General features: G+C 41.3%; 1 protein-coding gene across 2 annotated transcripts in view; it reads left to right on the top strand.

The window, feature by feature from the left end:
• SESN3 (sestrin 3) overlaps positions 1 to 19,724 on the top strand; it is a 45,767-nt gene extending 26,043 nt beyond the window's left edge. The window contains exons 3-10 of one of the 2 annotated variants that reach the window (XM_054842045.1): positions 2,010 to 2,207; positions 2,924 to 3,106; positions 3,498 to 3,734; positions 5,274 to 5,442; positions 7,673 to 7,788; positions 10,211 to 10,401; positions 10,820 to 10,964; positions 11,774 to 19,724. In XM_054842045.1, coding sequence (XP_054698020.1) covers positions 2,010 to 2,207; positions 2,924 to 3,106; positions 3,498 to 3,734; positions 5,274 to 5,442; positions 7,673 to 7,788; positions 10,211 to 10,401; positions 10,820 to 10,964; positions 11,774 to 11,860 — 1,326 coding nt within the window. In that variant the 3' untranslated portion in view covers positions 11,861 to 19,724. The remainder of the gene's footprint in view (positions 1 to 2,009; positions 2,208 to 2,923; positions 3,107 to 3,497; positions 3,735 to 5,273; positions 5,443 to 7,672; positions 7,789 to 10,210; positions 10,402 to 10,819; positions 10,965 to 11,773) is intronic. The other variant, XM_054842053.1, reaches the window with a different exon arrangement.
• Positions 19,725 to 20,725: the final 1,001 nt, after the last annotated feature.

Consider the following 20,725-nt stretch of genomic DNA (forward strand, 5'->3'; position numbering starts at 1 on the left):
GTGCAGGAGGAATCACCTGAGTAGCTCTCAGAAAGGAGTAAACCCAGCGGTTCCCTAGCAGAAGAAGGGAACTTCCACCTGTATGGATAAAACAGCTATTCAGTATCGCAAACAAATGTTAAATATTGTTTGTTTAGCAAATGACTACCTTTCTCCCCCGTTTCTTGGCATGAAATAATACAGTGGATAGGAAGGATGTAGTTAGAGATTAGTAACACATTGAATGTCTCACAAATCTTGATAATAACAGTACTCGTGTCAAAGCCTGCTTTATTGTCGTAATGGAAGGAATATGGACAGAGCAATAACAACTTAATTGTAAAGGTTCCTGTTAAAGTGCCGTAAGGCTTTATAAGCAGAATAAAAAACATGTTTGTGAATCCATGGATGGTACTAAATCAGGAGGAAGTACATATACAGTATGAAGAGGATAGTAATATAGGTGGAGATAAATCTCAGAAGCAATAATGCTGCATATTGCTATGCCTAACATAGCAACAGTGCGGTCCTACAGGATTATATTTCAATTTTGTCAGCATAGTTTCTTCTCCATAACTTTCACTGCTACAAGGAAAACTCCTGACAAGCTGGAGAAGATTAGAAACCTCGCCAGAGACAGGAAAAGTATGATTTCCCCAAGAAAGTTCTAAATGAGACAAAGATCTCTAAATACATGGGAGACACACTTGCTGAAGAATAAGGGGGACTCCTTGGAGTGGAGTGAGGGATATACCATAATAAGTGAGATAAAATGATCTCTAACATGTGAATAAACTTCCAATGGTAAAAACGTTCTTAAGGAAAACGGAGGAGGCATCATTTTGGGTACAAAATACAGAAAAGCTGTCGTAGTGAAGAGCTACACATGTAAAAATGATGGAGCTGCCTAACTGCGTAGCTGCTTCTTCCCTTTCTTTCTGGGCCCACAAATTAAAACAGGGAAGCACAGTGGTGAGACATGAAAATGTGGTATGTTGTTAGTGTTTCTTTGTACATGACTTCTATATAAGATTTGATGGAAAAATGTTTGAGACATGGTCCATTCATTGGGCCATCACAAAGAAGGAAAACGTGTTTTAAATAGAATATTTCAGCAAAAGCATTGTGTTGTCTTGGTTTCAGGCACTTTCTATCTTCATGTACAGTAAACCAGCTAAAATGTTTTCTCATTTATTGATGTCTGTGATAGTAAGCTGGCTGGTTTAATACTGTGCAGTTTCAGAATAAATACTGGGTATTCTAGTCTTGTGCTTGAACTTCAGTGGTGAACATGTTGAGAATGGCTGTTCTTGGTGATAAACACTGAGTAATAGCACTAATACTGTGTCAGGGCTTGCAATGCGAGAGCTACTTATTCTTTTGCTGTTCCATTTCATCTTGTGCCCAAGGTTTGTATTGGTTGGAATAATTAAAGAACAGCTTTTGTTTAAAGAAAGCATTAAATTCCTATTCTAAATAATACTTGAATGTTATGGACAAATTAGCATTTGATCTCCTCTTCAGTTATACAAGCACAGAAGGGGTAGATTGCCAGGCTGTTTCTATAATTTGGTTACATAACCCAGTTCCTCTCCATTAATTTTGAAATTGGTTTTAGGGTTGAATGCTCGGGTGGTGTGTGTCTATACAGGCTGACTTCTATAAAGACTTTACTTTCCATTTAGCTCTTGCTTACTTCCAGCTCTCTGGACAGATTTGACTTTAAGCATCTGCGAGTTTAGCCGTTTTGGAAAGATCTACAGAAAAATGTTTCTGGTTTTTGTAGAAATATATTAAAATAACAGACGTAAACTGTAAAGTGCTCTTCAGTTCTCAGTATACAAGCAGCATCTGTATGTGCGTATTCACACGCATGCAAGCGTGTATATTTACAAATATACATCCGGATCTCCAGCATTGCCTTTAAGTTTGTGCACAAGCAAACCTTTCATACCACGATATGTTTCTCTCCAGGGCTAAAGCTGGAGAAAATTGCTTTCTCTGTTAAGTTTGTCCATCTTATTTTTAAGGTTATGCAAGCAAATGGTTTGGATGAACGTACTAATCTTCTTGTGGAAGAATATTCTACGTCTGGTCGCCTGGACAACATCACGCAGGTCATGAGTATCCATACTCAGTACCTGGAGTCTTTCCTCCGCAGCCAGTTCTATATGTTACGCATGGATGGGCCCCTTCCTTTGCCCTATAGGCACTACATTGCTATAATGGTATGTAACAACAGAGAATATATTTTCTTTTGCAACCTTCATTTTGGTATTTAAAAAAAAACCAACTTTATCACGGGGCTAATTTTTGTAGTTGATTTTCATCAGAATAAAGCATGTCTAGCCAAAAGGTTTTCAGCAAGAAGGGAGAATTGACAACATACACGTTTCCCTATTTCCCACAGCAATACACTTCTCACATGCCCACAAGAGTGAGGTTTTACAGAGAGCAGTTAAAACTGTGTAACCTTATTTCTGGATATTTAACCATCAGTGCAGAGCAGTAGGATGAGATGCAGTGGACTGAAGCCACAACAAATTCCAGGTGGACACTAGGAAAACAGTTTTTACCATGAGGATGTTCAGACAATGCAACAGGCCCCAAGAGAGGTTGTGTGTTCTCCAGGGATGGAGATCTTGTCTGAAGAAGGCTCCGAGCAACCTGATCTAAGTCAGCCCTACTGTGAGCAGAGGGTTGGACCAGATCTCTATAGAGTTCTTCCCACCTACATTAGATTCTGTGATTCAGAGTAAAGTAATCAAACTTATTTTTATTGGAGAAACCTCCATACTGTATAGAAATGCTTTGCAATATAAAACATGGCCCTTTGGAACAAAATTGTATTTTTTTTTGTGTTAGTAACCTGTCTTCCACCTACAGCAAAATCAGATTACATGCTAACATGCTGCCCTTTCCCCTCTGTGTTTAAATATTCCAGGCTGCTGCCAGACATCAGTGTTCCTACCTAATAAATATGCACGTTGATGAGTTTTTGAAGACTGGCGGGATTGCAGAATGGTTGAATGGTTTAGAATACATTCCCCAAAGACTGAAAAATCTGAATGAAATAAACAAACTCCTTGCACACCGGCCCTGGCTAATCACGAAAGAGCACATTCAGGTACCTGTTAAGCTGTGCCCTGTAGTAGCACTAAGTGTCCAGTAATAAGAACTGCTAAGAACTACACAGGAGTCTGGTTAGGCTTCCTAACGTTGAGTTAAAAAATTTAGGGAAGTACTAGAGCTTCAGATAAGCGAATAAATTGCTCTGTGTGACAAAGCCAGCAAAATTTATTTTTTATGAATAGCACTGGCTAAAATAACCCCAAAAGAAAAGAGGTGGTATATTAAGTGTCTCTTTTTTTTTTAATCTGGTAAGAGTTTGTGTGCAAGAGGGATATGGTATTATTGGAAGAAAGGAATTGATCTCTTTTTAAAATATGTAGTGTTTTATAGAAAAGCTGGGGGCCAAAAGAAATTTTATGTTTACACTTTTTTTATTCTCATTTCAGAAACTTGTCAAGACTGGGGAAAATAATTGGTCTCTTCCTGAACTGGTGCATGCTGTTGTCCTGTTGGCACATTATCATGCCTTGGCAAGTTTTGTATTTGGTAGTGGCATTAATCCAGAGAGAGATCCGGATACATCTAATGGAGTCAGACTTATAGCAGTCAACAACTTCTGTGTCTGTGATCTTGCCAATGACAACAACATAGAAAATGCATCCCTCACAAGTAGCAACTTTGGGGTTAGTGTTGCAAGAAGATTCTTTTGCTTGCCTCTGTTTTGTGTTCGAAAGCTTTCTTCTGTTCTTTCCTGTTTAAATTTCCGGGTAGTTTGAAAGTTTTTGTCTATTTTAATGCTTGGGTCTGGTAACTCTTAGGTTAGCTCTAGCAGTTTGCAGTGTAATTGATTGAAAACCACATTGGAAGGGCAGATTGTAGTCAGAGTAATGTGATTGTGATAGTTCATGTCACAACCCACTGGGCAAGACAAAGTTTGCTTTCAGTTGAAAACTTAAAGTCTCAGTTCAGGTAGTGTGTCGCTGACTGGAGCATTCTGTTCATGCATGTTCCTGATATGGGGCGGTGCGGGGCGGGGGGGGGAGAAAAAGGAGAAAAAAGGAGAGAAAAAAAAAGAGAAAAATAAAAATAAGCAATGGGAAAAACAGAGATCATAATAATTTTGATTTCAAGGCCTATGATCACAAAACAGGTCAATTCTGAAACACTTCCATGTAGATGGGAGGAAATGTCTGAAATAAAATGACTTCATTCTTTATGGTGGTGTTCCAGTCTTGAATCAACCAACAGAGAGCTTTGATTACTAGTTAATTAACTTAAATGAGGATTTTTTTCTGAAAGTGACTTGAGATGCTTTGTCCTTGAATTAATGCCAGTTGCTGAATAGCCTCATCGCCTTTGATGGAAGATCAGGATTATGAGCAGAGTCACTAGATAGATATATTATTTAAATTAGCAGTGCAATGGGAGCATGTGATCAGTCAGTTCAGTTGCTGTATCTTAAGTTTCTGGGCTGTAAGACAATGCTAGCTCAAATCACCAGGGTGTCTTATTCTGCATTTGTAGTGGGCAAAAGGCTGCTGCTGACTGTGTGCTGCTTGTTAAGCAGTGAGTAGCATACTAGAAAACACTGGGCAGAAGATCAGAATTAAAACAAAAAGATGGGAAAGAAAAAACAGTTTATCCTATGAAAAATTTGAATTATAAGTGCAGATCACAGAACCCCAAACTTTGATATATTTCTAGTAGACACACCTGTTTTCCTCAACAAAACCAAGAAAAAGGGTCAACTTTATGGTTATTTTGATAATGTGTAATGAAAAAAAATGAAAAAGAAAACACTGATTTGCTGTCTCAGGTTGTGTTGCACTGTATCTCTTCAGAAACATATTCTGCATTACCAATAGAGTGAGATAAATTACGTTAATATTAAAAGTTGTTTTCTGATACATGTAGGGCGCACAGATGGCTTTTCGTGAGCCATCTACATGATGGAATATATACTATAAGCAACCATGGTTTCCACATTCAAACACCACCTCTTCCACCGCTAATCCCACTGCAGTAGATTGCTGCCATAGGTTAGAGTAACTCTTCCCTGGTCCCTTCTCCGCAACTGTCTGAAAGCTGTTTGCGCTGTGTGTGACAAAATGCATTCTGGCTTGAGTTTTCATGTTTGCTGCTGCTATCTGTTTTTTGAGAACGTTTATTGTCAAGCATGAAATCTGAAGATGACACACGTTGTCTATCTTCTAATTTTGCAGAATGTCATGGTGTTTTTGCAGATTGCAGATTCTTTAAGTGAGCTGGAGGCCTTAATGGAAAGGATGAAGAGGCTACAAGAAGATAAAGAGGATGAAGAAGCCTCTCAGGAAGAAATGGCAACTCGCTTTGAAAAGGAGAAGAAGGAGAGTCTGCTAGTAATTAGTGGAGGTATTTGTGCTTTTCCAGTTCCATTTTGTTTGTGCTTCGTAAGAACTAAACACTTGAGGCCAGTTCAATGCCTACAACTTTTTCTGTCCATTTCTTTATTCTGGCTCTTGGTCTAGTAGGAGTGTAGTAAGGGTGGTCCTGTCACTTGGTTAATCTGCTTAATATTTCTTGATTGGCAGATAACACTATCCTTTTCACTACTGGAAATTTAGCTTTTATATATTAAAAAAAAATCCCTGTAGGATTCTTTAAAAAGTTGGGTGTAAATTTCTCTTTCTTTATATGCTCTATACCTTCAAATTAATTAATTCATGTAAATACTCAGTAATATTTCACAGGTTTAGGTTCTACAATGCTTAGAATTTCAGTGACACTCGTAAGTAGCCTTCAGGTAGGCATTTAGTTCAGGAAATAGACTGGGATGAGACTCAGTTTTTTATCATATGAATAGCTTCCCACCTGGAAAGGACATCTCTAACTTGCTTTTTTGGGTGATCATACTGCTGTGCTGTTCCACTGCCTGTGTTGTGACAGAGATTTCTTAGCATTTGTTTTATTCTTAAATGGAGTTCAAAATTCTGAGCTGAAACCTTCTTTTCCAGTATTTTTCATATGCTCTGAAGGCCTTCATCTCTAACAAACCATACAACAAAGTCTGTTTCCTATAGACAGCAAGAGTTTTTTTTCCAAAGAAAGTGTTTGAAGAAATAGTACTATTAAGATAATCAGAATCTGCAACCATATCCTCATAGTAGAGGCTACTTGAAGATGGAAGCTTGTGGTTTTTTAAGAAGTGATCCATAAAATACTTCACATTTTACTGACACTGATTTTTGTGAATTTAGATCTCTGTTTGAAGGTATCTAAGATTTTGTGCACTGAGCCCAAAAGGGAGGAAGAACATATTATGGATCAGCAGAGAGATTGTTTTGTGACTCTGTAGGAACATGCAAAATCTCTGAAAGAAGATACATCCAGCAACGTCATGTCTGAATTTTTAGCAATGGACCTTGTCCATTCTCCTCCTGTTTTTCTTTGGTCAGACAGTATCAACAGTGCAGATAAAGTGACACCCATTGTGGTTTCATTATCAAATTGGGACTTCTGTGGGTCTCTCTGCAACTTCAGGTGTTTAAGGAAGAGGTGTCATTTGGAACAGAAGGGATTTTTGATGGGGATGCTGAGAATTTTGTTGACTTTCCTCCCTCTTTACCTTTTGCTATTTGGAGTTGAGGAGTCTGTATGTGTTGGGCCTTTACGCTTTCATGAAATTCAGTCCTTGTCAGGGAAGTGGAGTGCATGTGTGCAGGTTTTTATTCTTCGCTGAGGATTTGCTGTAGCAGATGCTGTGAGAGCTTCTTCCTACGCAGTTATGTTTTGATTGTCTAATGAGGCAAAGAGGAGATAAAGCACTTCTGCAATTCTTAGATTAACTGACTTCTCAAGGTGCTAACAGTGGACATATGGCAACTGTTCTGTCAATGCATGTGGAAGTGAGCCAGGATTTTAACATCAGGGTCAAATGCAGTCAGCTATGCAGTAGTCAACTTCTGCAGAGGTAGTTACACAATCAAACCACCTGTTTATTCGGGAGGGAAAGATTGATTCCAGGTAGAGAACCTGTGCTTGCTTAGTGACATGTTTTGGAGCTCTTTGAAGATGCTTAGTTACTAGAGCTTCTGGCAGAATTTCAGCCTGATGTACTGTAAAGCTCTTTGCTTTCATATAATCTTCAACTGATATTTACAAGTGGAGTGTCACGTTGCTTTCTGGTTGCTCATACTCGGGGCTATAGAACAGAGCTGGTGCAATTCCTGACACCATACCTGCTCAGCACAGCAATCCTGTTGGAAGGGGTACAGTTTTCTGTTTCTTATCCTAGCACAATGACTGCACTAACAGGATTCACCTTCCTGATTTAAGATACCTAGCCTCCCTCAGAAGTCAACAGAGAGAAAAGCACACCTCCAGGCAGAAGTTTAGCCCACCTCTTCCCGTTTTGTAGAAGTACGTTAGATGTCTGGTGTAGACTGACATTTAGTTGGCTCGATGAAAGGGATGGATCCCAGACAAGCAGGTTGGGATTGAGACGTTTCTTTCCTTTGTACCGCTCTCTTCCTTTGCACAACTTTCAAAATGGTTCTCTAGTCCTGTAGTAGAGTGGTAGTTGGAAGTTGGCGCTAACTCACGTGCTTGCCTGAAGCAAAGCATTTTGCTGTTTTATTCACAGCATTTGATGATGAAATAGTTTCTACAGATGTCTCCCGCTATATTGAAGATCCTGGGTTTGGGTACAAAGACTTTGCAAGGAGAGGAGAAGACCATCTGCCAACATTCCGAGCTCAGGTACCATCTCGTTAAAGTACATTCACTCAAAGGATGTTCGTATATCTCGTTACAGGGCAAATAGTGTAAAGAGGTTGTAGTGAGGCATGTTTGTTGCATTCTCCTGTTCTTGTCCTGCTCCATTAAATAACTCACAAGCTTCCATAAATCTACCTGAGATGAGTCTTTTACTATTTGTAAATCTCAGACAAGAGAATACTTAGCTTTCAGTCTTACTCTAATTATTACCAGAATTAATGTTCGAAAATTGTAAGGCATATCACTAAATCTGGAATAAAAGTGAAGGGTAGAAAAGAAAGAAAATAATTTCTTTTCCATCACTCCAGATGATGTAGAAAAAAATCCACTGGAAGAACCCTTTATTCCTGTCATTTTATCAAGTATTCTCTGTCCAGTGGTTATCAATTCCTAGATATATATATGTTTATGAGAGCGATTTGGTGAGTATCATTCTTATACATGCACCAAATCGGTGGACTTTGAACGTCAGGAAAGAAAAGGAGTTCCTAAATTTGATTACTGAAGTTTTTGGCTATATTTGAATATATTTTTTTAGTGCTGTTGAATGACCAGCATGTACATTTTGCCTGTACATTGTCTTACATATTGGCATCTTTTTCCGTGACCAGACCCATGAACTTCATAATATATGTAACAGGAGGGACATTCTAGGTGGTTCTGTTCCAGCTTATAGAATACATTAATCAGCAGTCTAGTAAAAAATTGTAAGCAATGGAAGAAATCTTAAATCAAATCAGAAAACTTCAATTAAAAAAAACAGTGGATGCAGGGAAACTCCATGGTCAGAAGATGTATCTAAGTCTGTAAAATAAAGAATCCATGATCACTGTCAGGAAATATATTTAGCTATATAGCAGTCTCTGCTGATCTGGGTAATTTACTCTGCGGTCTTTATATGAGCCTAAAGTGGGTAGATATTGCCAAAAAGAATAAGGCAGAGTCAGTGCCTGTAAATCCAACATTCTGCTTAACTACTTTAGGAGCAGCAGGCTCCCATGGAAAAAAGCTCTACAGAAGTTGAAATTGGAACTAAAACATCTCTGCTCTTAAATAAACAGGACAGCTTCTGGCCTACATCCAGAGGAGTCACCTTGATAATTTAACTTTATTAGTACGTCCTTCTCTTAAGCAGTTAGATGTATATATCCACAGCCTCCCAAATGCTCTGCTATTAATGCTATTTATATTGCAGTAGCATCTCAAAACCCTGCAATAAATCTAATCCTTATCCTGATGAAACAAGACTGCCTTTATCTCTGTGGGTTTAAATTTAGTAATAGAAAAAGGTATTCCATACATAGCAGAATGTCTTTAAAACTTTTTTTTTCCTTTTTCATTGTTAGTATGGATCAACTGCTGTTAGCAAACAGCACTTGCCCCCTCCTGGGGCTTCTGGTTTTCAGAGGCTTTTGTGATGCCCCCAGTGTCCTGGACACCTTTACAGGGCTGGTAGGTACGGCACATGTCTCACGAGCCTTACGGTCTTTCGGACTGGCAGCTGGAGGCCAAATGTGATGTTGTGGCATGTTTCAGATGTCACCGAATGCCTCCGTTAGGCAGCTGAATATTGTCCTACATGCTCTTCCCCACTAGCCTAATCAGGGGGCCAGTCCAGGAGACGTGCTCTAAAGTGCCGGGGTGAGGACCCTTGCCCAGCAATACCTTTTGAAAACAGCCAGACACAGGACAGACGCCGAGATGATGCCCTCAATTGCAAAGAAGGCATCAGTGATTGAATGATTGAACACTTGCCAAGGATGTGGGCAAACTAACATGTTCTGTATAACTGCAGCGTTGAGAGTGGTTGCACACTGCTCTGAAGCAGGGTCATTCTCCGCTGCTGATGCCGTGCCACCGCTCTGCAAAGATTTCCCACTCCTGATATGAGCAGGCAAGCTTTTATCCTTGCAATCTAGGTGCTTGTCTAAGACCAAAGCAGCCTGGATTTTATTAGTTCGTTCAAGGATGGTTCAGCACTTTACCTTATGATTGTACATCCTGACTGGAAGTAAATACTCCATCTCTGCTCAGAGCTAAGCATCAAAGCCTCCAAGTGGAATAAGTTTTTAAACTTACAGCCCTATTTCATGTACAATGACATTGGTCAGAGTGGCACAGCAGACAGTGGAAAATTGCCTCGACACTTCAAGAGAAGCTTGGGGTTTTTTTCTCCTGTAGGCTAATGATATCCAGCTGGAGGTGGGGTGTTGCGATACAATGTTCCTTGCCAGGAAGCCTGGGGGAATGGAGCAGGTGATATGGATGAAGCATTCAAAATGCAAATTTTTGGAAGAGAACAAAGTTATAACTAGCAGACAACAAAAACTATTGAGCTGTAGAGAGGATGAGGTAGGGACTTCACTTCACTTGTACATTTATATATTTCCTTCTCTTCCTGCAGGACTATACTTGGGAAAATCATGGCTTTTCCCTTGTAAACAGGCTTTATTCTGATATTGGGCATCTCCTTGATGAAAAGTTTCGGATGGTGTATAACCTCACGTATAACACTATGGCAACGCATGAAGATGTTGATACAACTACGCTAAGAAGAGCTTTATTTAACTATGTCCACTGTATGTATGGAATCAGGTATGGACGAAAATCCCCTGGCTTAGGGGAGCGCATTTTAAACTGTGTAAATAGAATGAAAAATGAACCATGTGAAAAGCATGATTTTAGACTCCGGGTGTTAAAGTGGAGATGGTACCTCAGTCTGGAAGTTAGAGTGGTTTTGCTGGCATATCAGTATAACTTTTGCTTCCAGTGGAGAAAATTATTATGAATCAGGATGGAAATTATTACAGAAATATCTTCCCTGAAGCCAGCCTGTATCCTTTGTTCAGGAAAGACAACATCCTAGTACTAAGCCTTTCAGATCCTCTGTTAGCAGGTGGTTTTCTAGCCTGTATAATAAATGCTCCAATTCCCAAACTTGAGAACATAAAGCTGCAAAAGACCATGCTTTTAAAAACTTACATCCAACAGAGTGATTGCCTGTGTCATTTAGGTATGATGACTATGATTATGGAGAAGTTAATCAGTTACTTGAACGCAGCCTGAAGGTTTACATAAAGACAGTGACCTGCTACCCAGAGAGAACTACCAAGCGCATGTACGATAGTTACTGGCGTCAGTTCAAGCACTCGGAGAAGGTACGTATTTCAAAGCCAAACTGGCTTCACAGAGACCGCTGTGCTGTTTAAAAATGAAAATATGGTGACACCTAAAAGTGGCAGTGTCTATCAAACTGTTTTTAACCAGAGATAAATAAATGAGATTAATTCATTGTGAGTGTTAGATATCAATTTTACAAAAGTACTTCTAAGTACTGGAAATACTGATTTTATTATTATTATTTTGAGTGACTTGTCCATAAAATTGAAATGACAACTGTAAAGAGAAGTGGATAAACTTGGGAATGCAGAAGTGGTCAGCTATGCCAATACTTGGGATTTGGGAATCAAAAAAGACCTTAATGCATATATATATACAATCTTCATGCTGTTTTTCATCAATAAAAATGTCAATGTGTCTTCAGATATCCAAGTTAAATGCTTCCTAACAAGGGTTCAGTGCTTGTGTACCTGCTAGCGTATCCAGCACGTAAACTATTCCTTATTCTGTGCTCATATATAGTGGTCAAAGGTGGTAATAAAGAAAACAAAATATAATTCATAAAGAATTAGTACCCTTAGGATACAAAAATGGTTTTATTGGGACTTCTCAGATGGAAGGTTGCTTAAGGCAGCAGTTGAGGCTAGTTCCTTGCAGTCCTGGGATGTTGTCTAGCATTGGCACACTGCACAGCTGTCTCAAGAGGAACTGGAGTCCTGCAGCAGGGTACAGGGAGAAAGGACATAGTTTCTTGCAGCGATACTTTACTAAAGGTTAGAAACTTTAGCCTAAATGCCATGGTGTTGTATTCAGAGGTGAACTAAATGGCTGACTGAATTTTTAACAGGTTCATGTCAATCTACTTCTAATGGAAGCTCGTATGCAAGCCGAACTTCTGTATGCCCTTCGTGCCATAACTCGTCACTTAACCTGAAGCGTTCGCTGGGCAGGAGTAAAGGAGATTTACTGAGTATGTAAAGACCTTTTGAAATAGATACACACCAGAAGCTGTTTGTGATGTAGCATCAGGTTATTCAATTCTCTAGTGTCAAAGTTTAGCCGTGCTTCTTGACGGCTGTAATGTGCAATGACGTGTTTTATTTTCTTGATGCTTAACATTACTAATGATAACAAAAGTAACACTGAGGAGCACTACTCTGCATTGTTTCCGGATGGATTTCTGCACAGTGGTCAGGATCCCGAAACTGTTTTTATTATATCCAATCCTAGCGCTTTGTTCTTTAAGCACCAGAGTGAAGTGCTTAGAGACTTCTTTTTCCAAGCAATCATTTTTCAGATTAGTGGAGTCCAGCAGAAGATCAGTTCTGCCTGTCCTGAGAACGTACCACCACGTCATGACTCGTGACAGAGACGCGCAGGCTGCGTTGCATTGAATTGCCCACTGGATTCTTCTGTGTCTCCTGGAGACTGCTTGCCAGTCACTGTCTTACTACAGCAATTGAAGGTGATGCGAGATGTGGATGCAAACATTGAGCACGCTTTAATGTGAAATGAATCATGATAAATCCTACAGCATGCTACTGAAGTGCGAAATTCATCTGCTTTGTTGTGCCCCTTCCCAAGAGAAGAGGCCTCACAATTTGCCATTTCAGCCACACTTACTGTGTTTCAGTCATGCATAATCTTGTTTTACTGACAGTCACCCTCAGTTGTCCTTACAATATCCATGCTCATCACATGTTGCAATTTGTTTAGTTGGCACCTACAAAGTTAATACACAGGCTGACCAAAAATAGGGTTGTGGGTTTTTTTTGCACTCTCTTCTTTCTCAATGTTTTAACTAAGGAAAGTAAAGGAAGGCTAGCATATCTGTTCTTTCATATTGGATGTATAGAAATTGATTTCCCATAACTTTTTCATAGCATGGAATTTTAATATTCAAAGATTAAAAAATTTCTATGCATTAGTGTGAGTGAACAAAAGAAAAGTGCAATATTTAAAAAGAAAGCAAGCTTTTTTCCCTATCATGCCACTGCTAAAGTGTCCTTCTTATATAGCCATAAAGAAATTTTAAAACCAAATTTCTTTATTGTCTAAGGCCTAGCAGTTTTGTTTTAGCTTTTACGGCTTAAGACAACCTGATACTGAGATGCCAAAGCATCCCCAAAACAAAGCATTCTTGGACAACCAGTAATATTGGGGAAGGGAAGAAATAAGCTGCCAAAAATGTCACACTTTTGTGCTGGTTTCTGTTGCTTTTGACTAATTTTTAAGAGCACAAAATGTTGATATTTATAGCTTTATTTTGTATTGCATTTAATGAACCAGTGAAGTGCCTAAAGAGATGCTTAAACTTACCCAGTAGGATGCAAGTTGTCACTGCTTCAACTTTTGTCTGTTGGTTTGGACTTTTCATGTTACTTTGAGGAGGGTGACCTTTATTTCTGTTACATACATTCAAAACTAACTGGATAGGTTTATTTTTAATGTTCCATTGGATTGTAGAAGTTTATATAGGATTTTTTTCCATTGGTGATTGCAGAATAGTTTTAAAAAATGTTATCAGTCATATCTTAACACTTTTCATTGACAAAATCATGGACCAGTACGCTACTAAAGGTAGTTTTCTCTGTTCTTCCCTTTTCCTGATACTTCGCTGTGACTTCGCTTGTTGGTTTTTTCGCTTTATCTGTCTGTTCCAGATTGGAAAGCTAAATGATTGTACACTTTTCTGCACTTTCAGACTGCAGACTCTGCATGTGAAAACCTTTTGAGGAAGAAATCAGTAATTTATTTTTTTTTAAATGTAACGTTGGCTATTTGGAAAACTACCCAATAGACCCATCGGACTCTCTTCTAGAGAGAGCATTGGGTTATTTATCTTGTATAGCTAACTGCAAAGATTTCTCAGAAGTGTTGAGATGCTCGTACGTATGAACTTAGATTAACTTTCTAAGTTATTATGATCCTTTTTGCTCCCTCTTGTGACTGTAGTGGCCATACCTAATGGCTTTTGTGCATAAAACAGTTCTGCTGAGAGAAGTTTTTCATGCAATACTTTTGCTTTTTTTCACGTTATGGGAACTGTATAGTACTACTTTAAATTTCTTTGCTTTGAAAAGTCAAGTAGTTCTGAAGAAGCACAGCTGAGCTCTGGAAAGGAGGTGAATCTAGATTGGGGTAACTAATATGACTGCTTAGTTTCCCTTCAGAAATGCAAAGACTCTTAGAGTAGGTTGAGTTTTACACTTGGAAACATGAGTGCCTTTACTTCTTTCCTTATGAAATATATTTGCCAGCTCAAATGCCTTCGGAGCAAAGTACAGGAGCAGATTTGAAATACTAAAAACCGTAAATGGATTGCTTCATAAAATTTGTAGTAAAACAGTGATTTCTTTTCTTTTTTTTAAAGGTGCCATATCGAGTCACATATGGCCTGCAAGACATTCCACCATAGGAAATGTCATTGTACAAGTAGTTTGCTATTCCTTTTTTTTTAATATTAAATGCAAACTTGAAACTTCTGGAAATGTTTTCCATGTGGCATTTGTTTTCAAAGTATTGCATTTACAGTGTAACAATTTATAGCCTAGTTTTTATACTCAAATTTATGATTTTTAATCAACGTTTGTTCAGAATAGGTGTTTAAAGTCAGACAACTCTACCATACGCTTTACGCATGCTTTAGGCTCACACTGTGCCAAATTTTAATGTGCAAGTGTTCTTGGATTTTTTGCATTTTTAAAGCACTCGTGAATGTGAATCTTCACACTTTATTCATTATTATTATTCTTAAGAGTACCATAATTGTTGGAAGTGTAGATACTCTCCCTCTGTGTTCCTTTATTGGAATTGATACTTACCAGCATTAACGTTAGTCCACCAAATCCCAGCCGTGACCAACATAAAAACAAAGTCTACAGACTCCCGGCTGCTAAAGAGAGAGCTTGTCGGGTACAAATTAACCAGCTAGGACAGGGAACGGTGTAAGTAGGGAGCAGAGCTTTTGAGCATGGACAGCTTCTTACCATTGCAGAATCGCTTCAATGTGCGTTGCGATAGAGTACATTCTTGCTGAAATTGCTCTGTTGGTTTTTTTTGTTTGTAATGAAAAGAAGTGAATAAGGTGCCGATTGGAGAAAGCATTTGCATTTCCCAGAACACTCTGCCCGCAGCCGAACATCACAAAAGTGCCGTCATACAGGAACAGAAACCGTTTTAAACTAGGGTACAGTTTGTGCAGATAGCTGCTAGAGCTAGTGTTGAGAATTTTGGTGAGCTGTAGATGGACCTTTTCATCAAGACTGAAGAGAAACATATATTCTTTGTCCTAAAGCCTTCATTATAAATTAAAGGATGTACTTTCAGCTTTAAGAGTTAAAGAATTGCCACTATCAGCTCTTCCTATGTATTAAAAACAAACTTTAAGGACAGGAAAATCAGTGATTGTAAACAATGATAAATGTAGGTGTCTCTATAAATTTAGAACAGATCAGAACAGAACAAAAAGGAAAACATTTTGCTTTTCTTTTACTTGAGTGCAGAAGGTCAAAGCACCAGATTCTTTAGAAGTATTTTTGTTCATAGTGATGCTGATACATGTTTTCATGGGATTTGGAAAAAGCAGCTAGTTGCTTAAATTTCAATAGGAATTTAAGCACCTAGGCACTCAACAAAATCCTACAAGGTGCCTGCTTGCATTTTTGAGTCAGATTTTTGAAGATGCTTAATCACCTAAATTCAATAGAATAAAATTGGTTTCCATAGAGATTAAAGGAATAATGTGTAGCAGATCCATGTGATTTGCAGCAGTTGTTAATGAAATGGGTTGTTTTGGGGACTTAATATAGGCTTAGAGAAATCTTTCCAAAAGCAGTTAAACTGTAAGCTGCTGCTCTTGCAGAACAGGTTCTCGATGTTTCTCATGCATGTGTGTATTCCATGAACATAGGCATGCATTTCAGGCTCATGTTCCAGAGTTTCGACTCCCTTTTACAGGAGATGGATTATTTAACCTCTGCTTGCAGAAAGGATTTATTTGCAATAGCAAGTGGATAGCTTGTGCCCAGACTTAAAAGTTTTGGCCAGAAGGAAGTACTCCAAATCTTCTTGATTTCAAGTGATGTTCTTTCGGTTACTTTCCTTAGAGGTTCGGTTCCTTCTACCATAAATAAGTGGTGATGTTGCACAAAATAGAGGGAGAGGGGAGTGGATTCACTGTAAATGAACTTTCCCAGAGCTGATCTGAATATGAAGCTGTAAGAATTGGTTTGCCGTTAGCGACCGATCATTCGAAGAGCTGGACAAAAATGTCAGTTTCCACCATCTGAACTTCAGATTTATTCTCCCTAATGTCCCCCAGCACTGTCTTTACCTGAAGAGATGCATCCACCACCTTTTCCACATTTGGGAATTCTAAGTGAAAATTTTTATCTCCAAATGAAAATTAAGTTAGCATTTCATACCTACTGCATAGATCACAGGTGCAGGAGATGGAAAGAGCACAGTTGTATGAGGAAACTTTAGGAGCATCTTGATCAGTGTTAATTTGTCCCTTAGAGCACGTTTCCTGGCACGCAGTCATGCTGCTGCTCCCCCAGCACACATCGGGTCTCTCTTGTAGACATTTAATCCTTCTGCTGCTCACCAGGGGCAAAAATTGTCAACCTGCCACCACCACCACGCTGCATTGAGTTCTTCCTATCTTCCCAACTCAGAGCCCCTAGCAGTCATGCAGGGACAACCTCCTAGCCTTAACCTCGTAAACAATGCTAGGTACCACCACTTGCTATTGAGTTCAGAGGGTCTTTATCATGTTCAGAAACACTTAACTGGACGGGAAAATTCTAAATGTGGTTCGAAAGGATGACACTCAGTACGTGCTTACAAGATTTAGGTAGCATTTGCCAGTAGTGTGTCAGATCCCATCTCTGGAGTTACAGGAATAATCCAGTGGATCCACTAAGGAAACGCTTTCGTTGGCAAAACTCCCAGTGCTTGAGCTGTTCAGCCATGCAGGTTTCTTTGAGGGACATCTAATGGGGGGTTTGAGGTCCTCTTGTGCCAGGCAGACTTACAGGGCCGTTGAGTCGGCAGCTCCCCGGGTGCCTTGCAGCTGGGCAGACTGCGGCCGGCCGCTGGAACAAGTGGATTTGGGCTTTTCGCTTCTGTACAGGTTAAATCCATATGCATACCATGGAGTGGCTGCTGGAGACATAGGCAGGGTTGGGTGTTCTGCGGGCACTGAGTATCATCAGGGCTCGTGGAAAACAGAAATGTGATTTCTGCTCTCGTTCCTGACAGTAGTTAGAGGTGGCATTGAAGATGCCAATTGATACGCTAATTGTGGGGAGCAAGCCACGCTGTCAGCATCAGAAGGTACAGACCACAGGCGCTCTCGAGGGGACACAACCAGTGCAGGAGGAGTTGACGTGTTGGTCAGTTGAAGAAATTTCACAGCTGCGTCCAAGAGATTCTTGTGTATGTCTGTGCATAGGGGAGGTGGTGGGAGGTGCCTCCTTCTGAGGTGTCCAGAGGGCTTCTGTAGGACAAGGGCTGGGACCCTTCCCTTACTTCACGGATGGAGCAGGGGAAGGGAACCGTCCACTTCTGTCCAAGAATAACGTGCCACTGTTGAATTACATTTTCTTGCCCCCATCAGCCTTTTGAAGGGAGTTTTCAGACAAAATGGGTGAATCACCAAGCATTGTGTCTCCAGCAGCAGGTCCAAACACGCACGGCCCAAAACCGCTCCTCATTCCCCACTTCACGCTCATGTCGTGCCACCAGACCCTCCAGCCCAGCTGCCACGTGCCCACTTGGGGCGCTGGGAGATGCAGCCGCTTTTAGGGGAAAAATAACAATAATTAGGCTACAGCCCTTGGACTCTGCGAGGCGACGCAGTCAGAAATCTTTTCACGACTGTGACCGGAACTGGATATAAACTGTAGCTTAAAAAAATAGGAATTTTGTAAACTTGAAATATCTTGGTTTTACCCTTTTCTCCTTTTGCTGGAAAGCCACACGATGAATGTATATGCTTTATCTTTCTATCCGACATAACTGAAAATCAGACTGCCAACTCCTTGTTTTGTATTAGCTTTTTTTTTAAAAAAAAGAAAAGTTTGTGAGCAATATATGTAGCATGCTGTGAACGTCTGTTTTGATCTTTATAGTTACTCTTTAATCCATCAGTATTAACACCAGTTCTTTTTTGTGTTCCCCTTGGTACTTCGTACGCAGTGTAAGCAGAAGCTGTGATCGGCTTTGCAGTCCTGTGCCGTGTTACTGTAACTCCTTGATTTTTTAGGAAGCACCTGACTGTGGGCCACCCTGGGGCAGGCAGCGTGCCTGGACACGACTGCCACTTTTCAGTCTCTTGTACTATGTATAGTTTTAAGTAGAATAAGCTTTTTAACAGAATATTGATGCGGTTTATGAGTCACGCAGGCTGCAAGTGTCTGGTGTGTGAGAGTCTTTGTATTTATAGTTGTTGGGGTTTGGTTTTTTTGTTTTGTTGGGTTTTTTTCATTCATAAAGTAGCAAACTTGATAAACATAGCCACTTTAAACTGCTCTTGCTAAACAGACCCTGCTGTAGATAAAATACCACTGTAGATACAGGGAGGTGCACCAGCAGACCTCTCTTGGCCATGGGTGAGCTGAGCCCCTCTCTGTGAAAAGCACGGTCCCAGCTGCATGGCCGCCCCACGTTTGGCCACATTTGGACCCAAACACCGGGAAGGCCGAGGTCTGGTGTGTGTTTCAGCCCCCCCATGCCCTTAAACCCGCCACTGGCTGCCCCCCGCCATCCGCTCGCCAGTGCATGGGGGGAAACGTGAGCCTTGTCAGCATGGGAGGGATGGACGGACCAGCTGCGGGACCGAAAACATGGGCACAGTGTTTCTGCAGCCAAAAAGCTTCCAAGCCTCTCTTGAGTGCAAAAATTAGCCCTTGATTTGCTGTCTGCAGAGCCCAGCGTGTCAGGGTAAGAAGCAGCGTTGGCTCCACGTTGGCGGCGGTGGGTCTGAGCCCCCTTGCCCGCAGGCTGGGGCAGCAGGCAGGGCAGGGCAGTGCCCGGGGGGGTGGCGTTTCATTGCATCTCCCACCTTTCACCCTCTGCACAGGGGGTAAATTGTACCCAGCCCCAGCCCAGCAGCTGGTGGCTTCTTGCCTCCTCCTGCCACGGCCACATGGGTGTTTTGGGATGGAGGATTAAGGACAAAGCTCTGATCCTGCTGCTCTCTCCCACTGCCACGGTAGCTCTGTGGGTCCCACAGTCCCTACGGCATCCCGCGGCAGGGTGGCACATCACCTGTCCTGCCTCCACCTGCCCTGAGTCTGGAGAGGTGCCACGGGCTCCGTGCTTTCGCAGGTTTGCCTGCAAGGTGAGGCAGCTGCTAGGAGCTCACTGTGGGTGTCCACAGCAGCTTTTATCATTTATTTTTTTCTGTTGTTGCTGGTTGGGGTTTTTTTTTAGGTTGGGTTTTGTTGTTTTCTTTTCCAGAGGACAGACTGACCTAGTGGGATGGATTTTATTTTGTGTGTGACTTTTGTTAGTTTTTAAGTTACCCGACTTGAATTTATCTGAACAGATGCAGAAGGAACTTTTTTTTTTTGTGAGTTAAGAGACAAAAACACATTTTTAAACAAAGGAGTCATGTATTAACATTTTAACAGCAATTCATAAATCTGCACTTTTTATGAGGTTTTGAAAAATCTATTTATAGGTACGGAACAATGGGGTTTGTTTAAAACTGTATCGCATTTATACTTGCTGAAATTACTTTCATTGTTATCAGTAGGAATTTCATTGGTTAAATAAAATGGTTAAAACCTGTCTCCTGTTTGAGTTGTCATTTGCCGCATGCTGGGGAACACGTCTCTGAGAGCACCCTGTGTTTCGGGATGCGATCCTGTCCTGGAAGTGTCCTTCCCCTCCATGCCCTTGTCCTGGTTTTTAATCCTGTGTTGGGTTTTGTGTGGCAAGGTTTTGGTAGCGGGAGGGGCTACAGGGGTGGCTTCTGTGAGAAGTTGCTAGAAGCTCCCCCTGTGTCTGACAGAGCCAATGCCAGCCGGCTCCAAGATGGATCCGCCCCTGGCCAGGGCCAAGCCAATCAGCGCCTCTGTGATAACATATTTAAGAAGGAAAACAAGAGTTAAAAAAAGCTTTTGCAACCAGAGAGAGGAGTGAGAAGATGTAAGAAACTCTGCAGACACCAAGGTCAGTGCAGAAGGAGGGGCAGGAGGTGCTCCAGACACCAGAGCAAAGATCCCCCTGCAGCCCGTGGTGAAAACCATGGTGAGGCAGGCTGTCCCCTGCAGCCCATGGAGGAAGGAGGAGGGGGTGTAGAGATTCCACCTGCAGCCCGTGGAGGACCCCACGCTGGAGCAGGTGGAGGCACCTGAAGGAGGCTGTGGCCCGTGGGAAGCCCACGTTGGAGGAAGTCCGGGCCGGACCGGTAGACCCGTGAAGAGGGGAGCCCACGCCAGGGCAGGTTTGCTGGCAGGACTTGTGACCCTGTGGGAGGGACCCCACGCTGGAGCAGTTTGCTCCTGAAGGTCTGCACCCTGTGGGAGAGACTACGCTGGAGCAGTTCGTGAAGGACTGTAGCCCGGGGGAGAGACTCCATGTTGGAGCAGGGGAATGTTGAGAGGAGTCCTCCCCCTGAGGATGAAGAAGCGGCAGAGACAATGTGTGCTGAACTGACCGCAACCCCCATTCCCTGCCCCCCTGTGCCGCTGAGGGGGGAGGAGGTTGAAGCCGGGAGTGAAGTTGAGCCCGGGAAGATGGGAGGGGTGGGGGGAGGTGTTTTAAGACTTGATTGTATTTTCTCATT

Source organism: Grus americana, chromosome 1 (assembly GCF_028858705.1).
Source record: "Grus americana isolate bGruAme1 chromosome 1, bGruAme1.mat, whole genome shotgun sequence".
Classification (NCBI taxonomy): Eukaryota; Metazoa; Chordata; class Aves; order Gruiformes; family Gruidae; genus Grus; species Grus americana.